Genomic DNA, 14,386 nt, shown 5'->3' with positions numbered 1-14,386 from the left:
ACCATAGCATATTATATGGCATCAAATATTTGTATCAAACTTAGATACATAAAAATACTACTAAAAAGAACTCAAACTAATTGTTTTTCATTGGGTTTTTTAAGTGTTTTCTTCTTCTAACCGTGGAGTTCTCGCTCGAAGTTTTTGTTCGAAGCGTGTTTGGCAGGAATTGAAGTGGCCTCAAACTACCTATGAGCCTCCACCAGCAGGGGCGGTAAAGTAAAACCACAACACATTTTCCTAACTGAAGAAGAAGTAGTCTTCCTCACTATTTTATTTGCTAGCCGACAGTTCATAGACTCGCAGTCATGGAGGAGGCAAAAAACAAAGAGAAAAAGCAGCCCGAAAAGACTGATGAGAAAGAGAAAGAAAAGGAAAAGGGGCAGCAGCCCTCGGGGAAGGATAAGGATAAGAAAGAGGAGCAAGAATTGGTAAGTTTGGGCTTATTTCTCATTCAAATGTATGCTAACTAACGTTACAGGGGCCAGACATGTTATTTTGCCTTAGTCACTGCCGCTTTGACAACATGGTTGAGCAGGCCGAAGTCATTGCCACTAAAGATAGGGGACTGACATACTCTCAGTTACTGTAAAACCATTTCTTAAATTAGGCACACTCACTTCGATTTATTAGAATTTCACGACTTTTAATAGTTATACAGCTGAACTTGTCTAGTTAACATAGCTCAATTTAGCCTAGCTTAACTCAGCCGGTAAGCTAGCGTTAGCTTGCTAGTTGTTATCGCTCCTGTTTGTAATGTCATTACTGTTAGCTTTTCTACCTGAACTGCTAACATATTCAGCTAGCCAGGTTTAACCATAGATATTGCAGTGTATGACACAGCAACTAACATTAATAAAAAAAAACACCCTGACACACGTAATAGCACTTACTATGCGTTAGACTGACTGTTACTGGTTAGGCAGTTATAGTCGTTTGTAGCCCACTTTGGGTGTCATTGGTTAGTTTATTTTTTGATAGCCAGGTGAAAGCCAGTGCAAACATGGACATGTATTACTCGTCTTGTATAACACTTAAGCATTTATAAGCGGCAAACATTATCACAGTCAGCAATTTGTGATTATCGACAAATTAAACTCTAAATATACTAGCCAGTCATTCACAGTTATATCGGACAGGTGCATGGGAACTGTAATTGCACTAACAATAGCGGATTGTCAAGGAAGATGCTTAACTGCCACAGTTACATGTTTATGCAACTTTTCCATCCTAATAGTGTATGCGAAATAGCAAATATGCATTTACAAGGTCATTAGGTCAGCAAGTAAATTCTTCATTATTTATCTCTATGGGTATTTAGTTTTACAAGTATTGAATTTACTACAACATATAACAATAAATAAACAAAACCACATTAACAACTTCAAAATTTTGGACATCCCTCTTTCTTTCAAGGCCAAATGGTATAGTGGCAATTATTAGTTAGATCTGATTGTACACATTAATAACAGATAATGTTATTCACTTTGTTCATTGTTTGTCAGTCAGAGGAAGACAAGCAGTTACAAGAGGACCTGGAGATGATGGTGGATAGATTGAGTGTAAGTATCAGATTTAAGTTTTTACATCAGCTCCTCTGTGCCAGGGTGTTTTTGCCCTTAAAGACAAAAACTTTTCTACATATTGGCAGGAGAAGAACACAGCATTATACCGTCCTGCATTGGAAGAGTTGCGCAGACAGATCCGCTCCTCAACCACCTCCATGACCTCGGTACCCAAGCCCCTTAAATTCCTGCGTCCACATTATGGCAAGCTCAAAGAAATCTATGATGGAATGGCTCCCGGAGAGAACAAGGTATGACTCTACTGTGCTAGAATATTAAGAAAGTCACATTTGAATACATTTTCAGTAAAATCACCATATGAACAATACTGCATATTTCCATCATGTCACCTGACTATATCAGACAAATATCAGCTTTAAAGTTAATGCAGTTTTTCCATATATTGAGTATTTCTTGTTGAGGAATCAACTGCTTTGTGTTTTCACATGGATAAAAATTTAATTTTAAATTTGTTTGTCATTATAAATGACAAAGAAAAGAAGCAAGTCCTCATATTTAAGAATTGTTGTTGCAGCAATTGTTGTAGCTCCAGATTAAAATTTGAAGTCCAAATTGTGTGTGGTGTTTTTGCAGCGTTTTTGTGCTGATGTGGTGTCAGTGCTGGCCATGACCATGAGCGGTGAGAGGGAGTGTCTGAAGTACCGTCTGCTCGGCTCTCAGGAAGAACTGGCCTCCTGGGGACATGAATATGTCAGGTAAGCTACGACTTAGCATCATTAACAAATAAATGTTGTTGGAAAAACCTGCACTGTAAACAGGTAAAACAGAGATTCTTTGCTGGCATTTCTTTATTTTGAGTTGTATCGCTGTCAAATCAGTAGAAAAATTGAACCCATACAACAAAAATGGGTGCTCTTGATTGCTGCCAAATAGTTAAGTCAATTGTTTTTATTAAAAATGATGCTGTTCCAATTTTGCTAGACATTACATTAGTTATTGACTGTTAAGCAAGGAATTATGTTTCAGCTTTTCATAAAGAAAAATGAAATGAGATGATATTGAGAAATGAAAACTAACAGAACAGAAGCTGGGGTTGGATTTGGGCTCTTTATAGAACCTCTGATTAATCATGTTACTGAAACTTCATTGTTTGGAAAGGGAGACTGATTTAATTTCCCTGCTGTCGAAGTACAATGTAATTATGAAACCTGTTGTGTATAGACTATGGGATAAAGGTCACTCTGTGAATGATAAAATATATGATGTTGTGGAGAAAGCCCTTAATAACAGGTGATGGATATGTACTTTTGAGTGATTTTTTTATACTGACTGCTGTACCTTTCTGTCTGTCTGTCCTCTAGGCATCTGGCTGGTGAGGTGGCTAAAGAGTGGCAGGAGGTGGAGGAAAATGACAAGACACAGCAAGAGACGCTGCTGAAACTTGTGAAGGAGATTGTGCCCTACAACATGGCACACAATGCCGAGCATGAGGCGTGCGACCTGCTGATGGAGATTGAGAGACTGGACATGCTGGAGGACTACATCGATGAAAACGCCTACGGCAAAGTCTGCCTTTACCTCACAAGGTATGTTTAGGACTCTGTTACTCTCTGCTCAGAAAACACACGTACTGTTATTAAGCACGCTGTATACATGTACCACGCTCAATCATTTATTTTTCAAATATCTCATCTCTGAACTGCCTGCATCTCTCCTCCAGCTGTGTGAGTTATGTTCCTGAGCCAGAGAACTCAGCGCTGCTGAGATGTGCCCTGACCATCTTCAGAAAGTTCAACCGTTACCCAGAGGCCCTGCGCCTGGCCCTGATGCTCAACGATGTTGAGCTAGTAGAAAACATCTTCACATCCTGCAAAGACATGTAAGCACTAAAAAAAACAATTCCTGAAAACGTGCAAAATCCACAGTACATTCTGTGCAAAAACATGTTCCAACCTTTATCTGAAGATAGTAATGCTTCAGCGGTCACAGTTGGTCCAATCAAGTGAGTATCTTTCAAGGTTACTTTTAGTATGAAATGCGGTTTTACTATCATTCTAGCTCAGTGAGGAAACGCTGTCCAAGGGGAAGAAAAGTGGGAATTTTGTTTCAGGGTAGCTGTTTTTTTGTTGTTGTTGTTGTTGTTTTTTTATTATTATTATTATTATTAAAATAGTACCCACTGGATTTGAACATCTCAGAATCATGAAACACAGTTTAGCTTCTTCTAAACTTTGGAGTGTATCTAAGCACAGAATTGAAAGGGGTGTTGGGAAGGAATCACTTGATGGCTAGAATGAGCTTGTGTGTACCTGCCCTGTTATAAAAATGGATATTGCTACCATAGTTTATTTTGTTTTTGACCCTGTGTTGTTCCTGTATTAATTTTGGTTGTTGGTTACTTTTTTGTACTCTAAGATCTGCTGTTTCATCGTGGGTGGTATATGAAAAACATTTTCTTTTCTCTTACCTTATAGAGTTATCCAGAAGCAGATGGCCTTCATGCTGGGTCGCCATGGCATGTTCCTGGAGCTTAATGAAGACGTGGAGGACTATGAGGACTTGACAGAGATCATGTCTAATGTCCAGCTCAACAGCAACTTCTTGGCCCTGGCCAGAGAGGTAAGAAGCCTTTTAATTGTTTAGTTGTAAGGCAAGTTAGGAATGGGCTGGATTTGAAAGTGAACCCATCTAGAAAACAATACCATACTTGTCCAAGTTTTCAAAATGACATGGATATTTATTCAGACACTCTTGAAAAGCTGGATAGATTTTTTTTTTGCTCATAAGTCACTTCGAGGGCTGCATCTCACAAAGGTCCCAGTAATGAAAAACAAAAGGCTCAAAAGAAAAACAAAAACCTAAAATTAGACTTTTGCTAATTTGAGTCATTGGGTACCTAACAGCCATGCTGTGAGCTAACTTGTGCTGTGAAGCAGCTGCAGGCCTGTGATAAATGCAGATTTTAATGCCGTAATATGCTGAGTTGTATATTAGGTGTACAAATTATTGTCATTACTATCAGCCAGTGTCATTAATGAAAATAAGTTTAGAATTTTTCTAAACGGAGATATATATAAAGGATATATTCTTGACTGCCTTACAGACTTACACATTGAAAATATGGGCTGAAAACATCAATGATAAAATACTGACAACTTTATCACTGTGTTTCCTTCTTGACATTACACAGCCCTGCATTGAAAGAGTAACGATGACCTCTTTCTCTGGAGTAGTTGATGGATAAGCTGGTTTATCAAATCAGTTTATAGACAAAGAAGGAGACGTGGTTGAAATAGGACCATATATGATGTGCTGATAGCAGTGCCTTTTCCATATTTAAAATTTGTTTACCTGTGGAAGTTATTCAAGTCATTCATATGTGAGCTGGACAAGGAACCAAATACATTGTTTAAAGAAAAACTGGACTAGGACAGACATGTCATGAGGGATACCACATCTGATTACTATAATGAAGTCAGCACACACACCATTTCTTTAATGGTGTGTCCTCAGTGGTCAATGAAGCCTGAGTCATGAGGTAGCAGCAACAGAATGGGCTTGAAGTCCTGTGTGCAGAAAGACTGGCTGGAAATTAGAGTAAGATTACATTTAAAAGAGCAATGAGTGTTGTATAATTCATGATTGAGAAAACACAAAATAGCTTGATCGATATGCATAGGGTAAGAATAAATGGAAGATTGTGAATACGATTACCGCTAAAGGAGGCAGTGATGAATGTAAGGCTGATTGGACAAGAAAAGCTTAAATCACTGGAAACTGAAAGGAGGAGGGGTGACACAGCAGAAAATAATGGTGTATGATTCGATGGAGATTTCATTTTACCTTTTATCAATAACACACTCGTCCTGTCCTCCTCAGTTGGACATCATGGAACCCAAAGTGCCAGATGACATCTACAAAACACACCTGGAAAACAACAGTAAGTCCAACTTAAAATTTAAATCAGCTAAGGCCAATATCTGATGTGAAATAAAGATTGCCGCAGTTTTTTGTGATTTAGTGTCTGAGGTAGACAGAACATGGTTTTTGTTCATTGATTGTTGATGCATTAGTGTTTTGCGTCTCCTCTGTGCGACAGGGTTTGGAGGCAGTGGCTCCCAGGTGGACTCGGCTCGTATGAACTTGGCCTCTTCTTTCGTGAATGGCTTTGTCAATGCCGCATTTGGACAAGACAAGCTGCTGACGGACGATGGCAACAAATGGTTGTACAAGAACAAGGACCACGGTAAAGGGAAACCCACAACACACACATACACAATTAATGCGGTACTCAGTAGGCCCTGTAGCCATACTGCTCTCTGGATTTTTCTTTACATTTGTCTTGACTTGGTTGATATATGAACACCCACTTGTTCATGATGATATCAGCTCATATTATGTGATTATTCTATTGTTAAAGATTACCTAAATGTCCTCAGGTATGCTGAGTGCTGCTGCCTCCCTGGGTATGATCCTGCTGTGGGATGTGGATGGTGGTCTGACCCAGATTGACAAATATCTCTATTCCTCTGAGGACTACATTAAGGTAAACCTCAGGCCAGGAAGTACTGGAATATTTTCTATAATGGAGCTCATATATTACTTTCAGATGATGATGGAATTGTAATATCACCACCTTTTTAAGGTGAGCCATTGAAAATATCATTATCTCCATCTCAACATCTTTAAATGTTCTACACCACTGCTTTTTTTATTTTAGCTTTGCAGCTTCTTAATGACACTATCAGTTCAAGGAAGCCGCTGAATCAGAATGTGAAATTTCTGAACGGCTGTTAGACTTTTTGAACAGCTGTTATCTGCTGTTATGGCTATTTTTTGGGTTATCACCCAAGAAGAATACTGTTTTTCTTAAGCCTGCATTGTTTCTTTGTCTGCACAGTCTGGTGCCCTTCTGGCCTGTGGAATTGTCAACTCAGGCGTGAGGAATGAGTGTGACCCTGCCCTTGCCTTGCTCTCTGACTATGTTCTCCACAACAGCAACATCATGAGGATAGGAGCCATTTTTGGGTGAGTAGAACATTCACATGTAGATTGCTAAACATTAGAGCATGTCTACAAGGATAATGTCCCTGTATGTGGCTTTTTAATTTTATTAATATTCTCTGCTCTTCTGCTTCATCTGTGTGTTGTACTGCTTTCAAACATCTGACTCTCTGATTTCAGACTGGGGCTGGCCTATGCTGGCTCCAACAGGGAAGATGTCCTTTCCCTGCTTCTCCCTGTCATGGGAGACTCCAAATCCAGCATGGAGGTATGGATGCATATTTTTGGCTAAGTACTCTTGTCACTCTACCTATGTTGGGTTTAGCAACATTCATTGTGTGTGTTCATTCTCCAGGTGGTTGGAGTGACGGCACTGGCATGCGGCATGATCGCCGTAGGATCTTGTAACGGTGATGTGACCTCCACCATCGTACAGACCATCATGGAAAAGAATGAACAGGAGCTGAAGGACTCCTATGCACGCTGGCTGCCCTTAGGCCTGGGACTCAACCACCTCGGTAAGCACAGGCAGCCGCAGGTTTCAGAATGACTTACTATAATAATATATTGTATTGGTCAGAAAAGTAATATTTCTAAACCTGTGTAGGCAAAGATTGATCATAAAGTCAAGTTTAATACCACTGTGTCTGTGTTGTAGCTGCTGTACCTATACTGTTTGTTATTTACTGTCTGTAGGTAAAGGAGAGGCGATTGAGACGACCCTGGCAGCTCTGCAGGTTGTGCCTGAACCTTTCCGCAGTTTTGCCAACACACTTGTGGATATCTGTGCATACGCGGGTCAGTCTCATGTTGCTGCATCCAGCCTTTCCAAAACTGTTTTGTTTTTTGCACATGCAGATATTCATTACTCTGTGTAATCAAACCATACGCCAGTCTACCTGCAATGCAGTGTCTGAAAAGTTAATCTTCAAATCTCCAGCATTGTCATAACTCAGTGTAACAATTTGCCTCCACCTCAGGTTCTGGTAATGTACTGAAGGTGCAGCAGCTCCTCCATATCTGCAGTGAGCACTATGAAGCTAAGGACAAGGAAAAGGATGAGGATAAGGACAAGAAGGATAAAAAGGACAAAGATAAGAAGGAGACTGCTGCTGACATGGGCTCCCACCAGGTAAGGACTAACTTATGACCATGATCATCCTCAAATATCAGTTTATTGACAATATTTTTTTTATTCAGATGTTCCTTTATTAGCTGTATTATGGACTGATGTTTTTCTTGCAGGGTGTGGCTGTTCTTGGTATTGCCCTCATTGCCATGGGGGAGGAGATTGGTTCTGAAATGGCACTGCGAACATTTGGACATCTGGTCAGTAGTGCTGCTTACTGTCAGTTTTCTGTTCTTATCAGCTTATTGTTTACTTTTACTGAATACATTATTGTTCTGCCATCTCACTACTTCAGTTTTTTTTAGTCTTTTGATTTACATCACATTTTTCCTTCATCTCATTCTGAGACCTTTTTGTCTGGTTATCTTGACTGAACAGAGCTTTCATATATTCAGACCTCAGCATATGTCCTTTTTTTATTCCATTCTATTGATCCACATTACTTATCCCTATTTTTGGTTCTCCCCCATGTTTTATCTGTCTTTATTCTGGTGTGTCAATGGTTACTCTGTCTTCACTTGTCATATTGTCCCCAATGAATCAAATTCAGATTATAGCATAATCAGTTACTTTTCACTTTTCAGTTACTTGTCTTATTCTCTCTTATTTTCTCTGTATTCATATCATCAGCTACGTTATGGTGAGCCCACCTTGAGGCGAGCAGTGCCCCTAGCTCTGGCTCTCATTTCCGTGTCCAACCCTCGTTTGAACATCTTGGACACCCTCAGCAAGTTTTCACATGATGCTGACCCTGAGGTGTCCCACAACTCCATCTTTGCCATGGGCATGGTTGGCAGCGGTAAGTCTGGTTTTAGGCATTGCGTAGCATAATGTTAACTGTGTGTTAACACATAAACTATATAGGCAAAAGCATTCGGACACCTGACCATTACACCAACAGGGACTCTAATGACATTGCATTTTAAATACATAGACAGATTTGTAGCTATAACAGCTTCCACTCTCCTGGGAAGGATTTTCACAAGATATTTGAATGTTTCTGTGGGAATGTTTGCCCATTCATGCAGTAGAGCGTTTGTGAGGTCAGGCTCTGATGGTAGATGAAAAGGCCTGGCTGACAATCTCTGTTCAAAGGTGTTGGATGGAGTTGAGGTCAGGATTCTGTGTGGGCCAGTCAAGTTCTTCCACACCAAACTCATCCAGCCATGTCGTTATGGACTTTGCTTTGTGCACTGCAGTCATGCTGGAATAGAAAAGGACTTTCAACAAACTGTTGCCACAAAGTTGGAAGCATAGCATTGTCCAAAATGTCTTGGTATGCTGAAGCATTAACATTTTCCCTTCAGTGGAAGTAAGGGGCCCAGCCCAACCAATAAAACCCAGCTCCATAAAGAGGTGTGTCTGTATACTTTTGTCTATATAGTGTATGACAACACTAAACCCCTGCATAAGTGTTGCTCAAAAACATTTGCCAGTGCTCATAAAAATACACCAGTTTCCTACATTAAAAGCTGACTAACTCACTAGAAATAACATTGACTTGAAGGTGTATGTAGCATATTTGTCTTTGTTGGGGACTAACAACACTGTCTGCACTGAGAGTGCCTCCAGTGTTAACTTCCTCAACATATTTAACAGGCTCTTCATTTTTTCCATTTCCTCAGGCACAAATAACGCCCGTCTGGCCGCCATGCTGCGGCAGCTGGCCCAGTATCACGCCAAAGACCCTAACAATCTCTTCATGGTCCGACTGGCTCAGGTGGGTGGCAACACAAAAGGAACTCTGTACCAGACACAAGTGAACTTTTGGGAATGTGTGAGTCTGTGAGCTACTATTGACTCTCTGCTGTTTGTGCCTCCACAGGGTCTGACTCACCTGGGCAAAGGCACACTGACACTCTGTCCCTACCATAGCGACAGGCAGCTGATGAGTCAGGTCGCCGTGGCTGGACTGCTCACTGTGCTTGTTTCCTTCCTCGATGTCAAGAACAGTCAGTTCATTTTCTTCCTGCTGTCTTTGCCTCAACTCTCTTTCACACACACTTAGCATGGTCCATACCTGTTTTATAATTTGAAGACTTGTGTTCTGTCACTGATTTCCCTGTGTTCTTTTTGTCTCTGGTGTTCACTGTGTGTATTACAGTAATCCTGGGGAAATCTCACTACATTCTCTATGGCCTGGTAGCAGCCATGCAGCCACGTATGCTGGTCACCTTCGACGAGGAGCTACGACCACTGCCGGTGTCTGTCAGAGTTGGACAGGTGAAGCCTAGGAACATTAGTATTAGTATGATTGGTCTGACAGTAATATTTGTAGAAATGCTGCTGTCCAGTTATTATTACAACATTTTCCTGTTCATGGAAAATTGTCATAAAAAACTTGTCTTCCAGACATAATAATATAAGGTCTTTCTATTTGGACAAATTAAGGATAAAGTATTGGGCTTCAAACAAAATGTGAAATATTTAAATTCACAGTGGTTGTCAGATTTGGTACTAAAGTAAGTTTTTGCCTGCCCAAGGATTTGCTTCTTTCATTTAGATGTCTGAATAGAAATGCAGTTAAAACTGCACTGATCTTGTATCTTCAACTTAGTGAGTTCTCTTGTTAATGCAACAATGTTTTACAAACCTCATCGACTCTTAAAGGAATAGCTTGTTATTTTGGGACATCTGCTTATGCTTTCTTCCTGAGAAGAGGAGGATGAGAAAATCAGCAGCCAGTTAGCTTAGCAGGAAGGCTTGAACTAGAGGGAAAACATTAGCCTTGCTCTGTCCATACAACATCTAAACACCAGCACTTCTAATGCTCACTGATTAACGCTCAGTAATTTCCCATGGGATCAGTAAAGGTCTGCTTCATCTTGGCATATTACATCTTTTTGTTGTCACCTTTAGATTGTCTGGCAAATAACCGACTCCAGGAATTCACTGTGACTTTACTGAATTAACGATTTCCCCCTGCCCCCAGTCTTTACGTTATTCTAAAATGTCATGCTGTGCCTTCATATTTTAACTGACATTTGAGTAACAGTCTTCTCATTCCAGTTGTCACAACAGAGCAAAAAGGCCTATTTCCCAAACTGTAGAACTAATCTTTTATATGTTGTATTGTAGACTAACATCTGGCACTTGGTATATTTAGTCAAAATAAATACGTTTAGAAATGAGAAAGAAGTTGTGGAATTTTATCAGCAAACAAAGTCCCAGAACTCTGGTGTAAAGGTTCATTTGTCTCCTCTCACTTTTACAGGCTGTGGATGTTGTGGGCCAGGCAGGTAAGCCAAAGGCCATCACAGGTTTCCAGACCCACACCACGCCAGTGTTGCTGGCTCATGGAGAGAGGGCAGAGCTGGCCACAGAAGAGTACCTCCCTGTCACCCCCATCCTGGAAGGCTTTGTAATCCTGCGCAAAAATCCCAATTATGAAACCTAGACTTCCACCACACAAAAAATAAAAACCCTATCCTCACTGGCCTGTTGCTCTGTTTGTAGGGGTAGCCCTCCATGGCTCTTGGCAGTTGTTATATTTAGTTGTGGATTGCATGGCTGAAAAGAGCAAAGCAGGCCTATCCTTCTTCTTCTCTGTGTCTTCACCCTGTCGTAAGTGGCCAAGCTCCAGCAGTCATTAAAAATGGATAGGTGAGATCTGGTTTATTGAACTGGGATGACACAGGGAGGATAAAACTGGGACCTCATCCACTCTACAAAGATAGTTTCTTCAGTGCTCTAATTTTGATCCACTTCTGCCACATGTACTGAACCCGCTGTTTGACTGACCTGGGGCCAGTTCAAAAGCAGGAACCAGTTCACCAAACCTTTGTATATGTCAACAGTACATAACAACTGCTCAGTTCACATCTGTGCCCCAAATGTGTTTTCCCCCCACTGCTTACATCCTTTTCAGTTGTCTTTTGTAATTAGAGCATTTAAAAGTATGTATTCTTTGCATTTTTTTCTGGTTTTTGTTACAGTACTGTAAAAGATTGAATCAAAAATAAAAAGTCACATCCACATGGTGGAAATATGATTGCCGTGTGTTTTTATACTGACTTAGGTGAAAATATACCATGACTGGTTTATTATAATTTGCTCACTTTACGTGCTTTACTTCAATTTAAGCAGGCTGCAGGTTCTCCACAAGGAGGAGCTCTTCAGTCATAGTTCTACTGACGTCTACTAGCGCCACCCGGAGAAAGGAAAAGTCTTAGTCTGAACATATAAATACATATGCATGTGTGTGTGTATATATTGGAGGGGAGTAATGACGTGCTATATGCATGACATACACTGATATAAATCTGCATTTCATACTATATATTATTATACTTGGATTTCTCTTTGTAAATACATATAAAGTGTTTGTTTCCGAGGGTTTATTTCTGTTCGCATACTTGCATCGTTTTTGGTCAATTTAAATATAATTGTTAACCATATAAAGTACATTTTCCTTCCACGGATAGTTGCTGATAAGTAATTTTGCTTTAGCCTAGATTTATCCCGCGAGAATAATTTACCTTGTCGCACTGTTCTTTTGAGAAATTTTAAGCTACAATAACAGATGGTATTTATAACCTAATTATATTCCTCGATTCCAATAATTTATGATGGTAGCTGAATTAAACTTTGGTGATGATAAACATTACTTACTTTCAGATGGTTTTGGAACAAAATTTAAATGTCATGGGTTACATTAAGTCGTGCTGCTCGCGTGCAAACACAATTAAGATAACCCTGGTGACAAATGATATGAAAATACAGTTTTTCCAACCGAGAACACGATCACTGGGAAAGTTTCACGTGATGGGATTTTGCCGGAATTACCTAGCTACCGGCTTCCGGGAAGATTTTCCGTCCGTCCGGCTCTGCGGACTCAAGGAGAGAAAGGTAATGGCCACGGTCCTCAGCAATTTTTTAAATAAAATGCTCACATTTTCAGATAAGTGTCAAGTCGCTGTCACATTGAGACTAGGGACGTACATTCAAATGTAGCTTATGTTTCGCATTTTAGTCTGGAGAAATACATTGCTGTGGTGACTTCTTCAGTGCTTGGTGCTGACTGGTGTTCCTGCTGTGTTTTCAGGGATTAGCTAGCTAGCTAGTTGCTAGCATTCCATGCTAATGCGACGTGGGTGTTCTTTCTTCACTGTAGCTAGTCCAGCTAGCAAGCTAACATTACGATAGACACTCAAAATAAGTCCCCTTTCGTGTGACGTTTAGAAAATTATTACACTTTATGAATTATATTATGTATGCCAAGCGACAAACAGGCTGTCGCATTAGAGTGCTGTTGTTTTTGCCGGTTAACGTAATTTATGATGATAGCTATGCAACCGTCAGCTAGCTAGCTACACAGTGGGCTATATATGTGGCAGTGGGTTAAATTACTCTAGTTGTGTTGAAGCCGTGTTTTGCATCAGTGCCATCCTCCTGACAGAAATTAGTTGAGCTTGTGTTCTCACATTTGTCAGCCTCGCTGTATATAAAGAAACGTCTTACTTTTGTTTGTAAATAACAGTCATAACTTGATAACTACAACCATTTGATAGCCATGTAATGATGGTGCCAGCAGTCTGAAACCATTTTTGTTTGGTGGCACAGTAAGTTACGTAAAGGTGGTTAAAAAATCTTTTTGTGAACGGTCCGCATTCAGTAGTGTCTGTCATCATGAGCCAAACAGACGTTATTCATGTAGTTACCCTGACAACAGAAATATGTTGGAACATAAGCAGCGGTAACGTGCATATAGGAGTTGTTAGACAAATTCCGGTGGAGGGTCAAGAAGGATTGAAGACTGAATTGACAGGACAGATGTTTTGAACTTTGAGGGCTGTGACATCTTCATTAGGGCCCTGCTGAGGTGGTTGACAGGTCGCCGTGCCTTCAGGTTAGTTGTTGTGATGGAAGTTAGACCACATCAGAACTTAGTAAATGTGGGATTTCCCGTTATCGTCCCCCGATAAACATCACTCTGTACCGCATCAGTGTAAACCTTGGCTGTCGTGGTGATGCTGCTGTTAAACTGGTCGAGACATTTGTCTGCGAAATGAAACGGAGGTGTCTGACTCACTCTGGCTAACGTTACTTACAGTACTGATTTTTGTCACGACATCGTTGGCAGCCGTGCTACTGTATTTACACCTAGCTAGCCAAAGCTTTCATGCAGAGTTAGTTACTGAATGCGAGTGTCATACTGAAATATTGAATACGAATGTAAAAGCTAATAACTAGTAGCCACCTCCTTAGCTTGATAGTTATTTAGGTTGGTATTTCCATTCATTGATAAGACCGACGTCACGTCTTTCTTCAGCGCTGAGTTCATAAAATGTCGTTTGATTTGTATGTTTTATGCTTTTTATGCAATAGATGGTTGTCATAGCCGATATTGTTTGAGGTGTGGCTGGCATGAAGCCGGTGGCTGGGGTGTGCATCGCGCCAATAGCATCAGAAACCACGTGGTAAACCCAGATTGGGCCTAGCAAAGTTAGCAACATGGCTAACTGCACAACACACAGCAGCGCATCTTCGCAACCATATTTGTAGGTCTTTTGGCAGAACAGACCTTTTGGTTGGTGTGTTATTATAATGCAATGCAAATAGCTGTCTGTGTTGTATATTGTGTGTGCGAATAGGCAGACACGCCCCTATAGCATCAGTGTCCCTCAATTTATAGAAACGAAACATCGGAGTTTTAACACCGAATAGTTGGCTTGGTTTGAGTGTCGCAGCTGTCTTCTTAAACTGACATTGTGTCACATTGTTGCTT

General features: G+C 40.4%; 2 protein-coding genes across 4 annotated transcripts in view; both read left to right on the top strand.

Annotated features, from left to right (window-relative positions):
• The first annotated feature begins 251 nt into the window (after positions 1-251).
• On the top strand, positions 252-11,650 carry psmd2 (proteasome 26S subunit ubiquitin receptor, non-ATPase 2). Its single transcript, XM_046388457.1, has 21 exons — positions 252-431; positions 1,506-1,562; positions 1,652-1,816; positions 2,160-2,281; positions 2,888-3,112; positions 3,247-3,405; positions 4,001-4,145; positions 5,406-5,466; positions 5,626-5,772; positions 5,966-6,072; positions 6,427-6,554; positions 6,711-6,798; positions 6,886-7,048; positions 7,227-7,328; positions 7,511-7,662; positions 7,776-7,859; positions 8,290-8,458; positions 9,285-9,379; positions 9,485-9,611; positions 9,764-9,882; positions 10,874-11,650. Exons 1-21 carry the CDS (start codon positions 309-311, stop codon positions 11,054-11,056), a joined length of 2,721 nt encoding a protein of 906 aa, XP_046244413.1. The 5' UTR covers positions 252-308; the 3' UTR covers positions 11,057-11,650.
• Positions 11,651-13,174: 1,524 nt separating this feature from the next.
• LOC124058861 (eukaryotic translation initiation factor 4 gamma 1-like) overlaps positions 13,175-14,386 on the top strand; it is a 33,556-nt gene continuing 32,344 nt past the window's right edge. For 2 of the 3 annotated variants that reach the window (XM_046388455.1, XM_046388454.1), the window contains exon 1: positions 13,176-13,508. The gene's annotated coding sequence lies outside the window, so the exon portion shown is untranslated. Of the gene's footprint in view, positions 13,509-14,386 lie in introns of all 3 variants that reach the window. The other variant, XM_046388453.1, reaches the window with a different exon arrangement.

This window comes from Scatophagus argus, chromosome 5 (assembly GCF_020382885.2).
Source record: "Scatophagus argus isolate fScaArg1 chromosome 5, fScaArg1.pri, whole genome shotgun sequence".
NCBI lineage: Eukaryota > Metazoa > Chordata > Actinopteri > Scatophagidae > Scatophagus > Scatophagus argus.
This window is presented reverse-complemented; position numbering and strand designations above follow the sequence as displayed.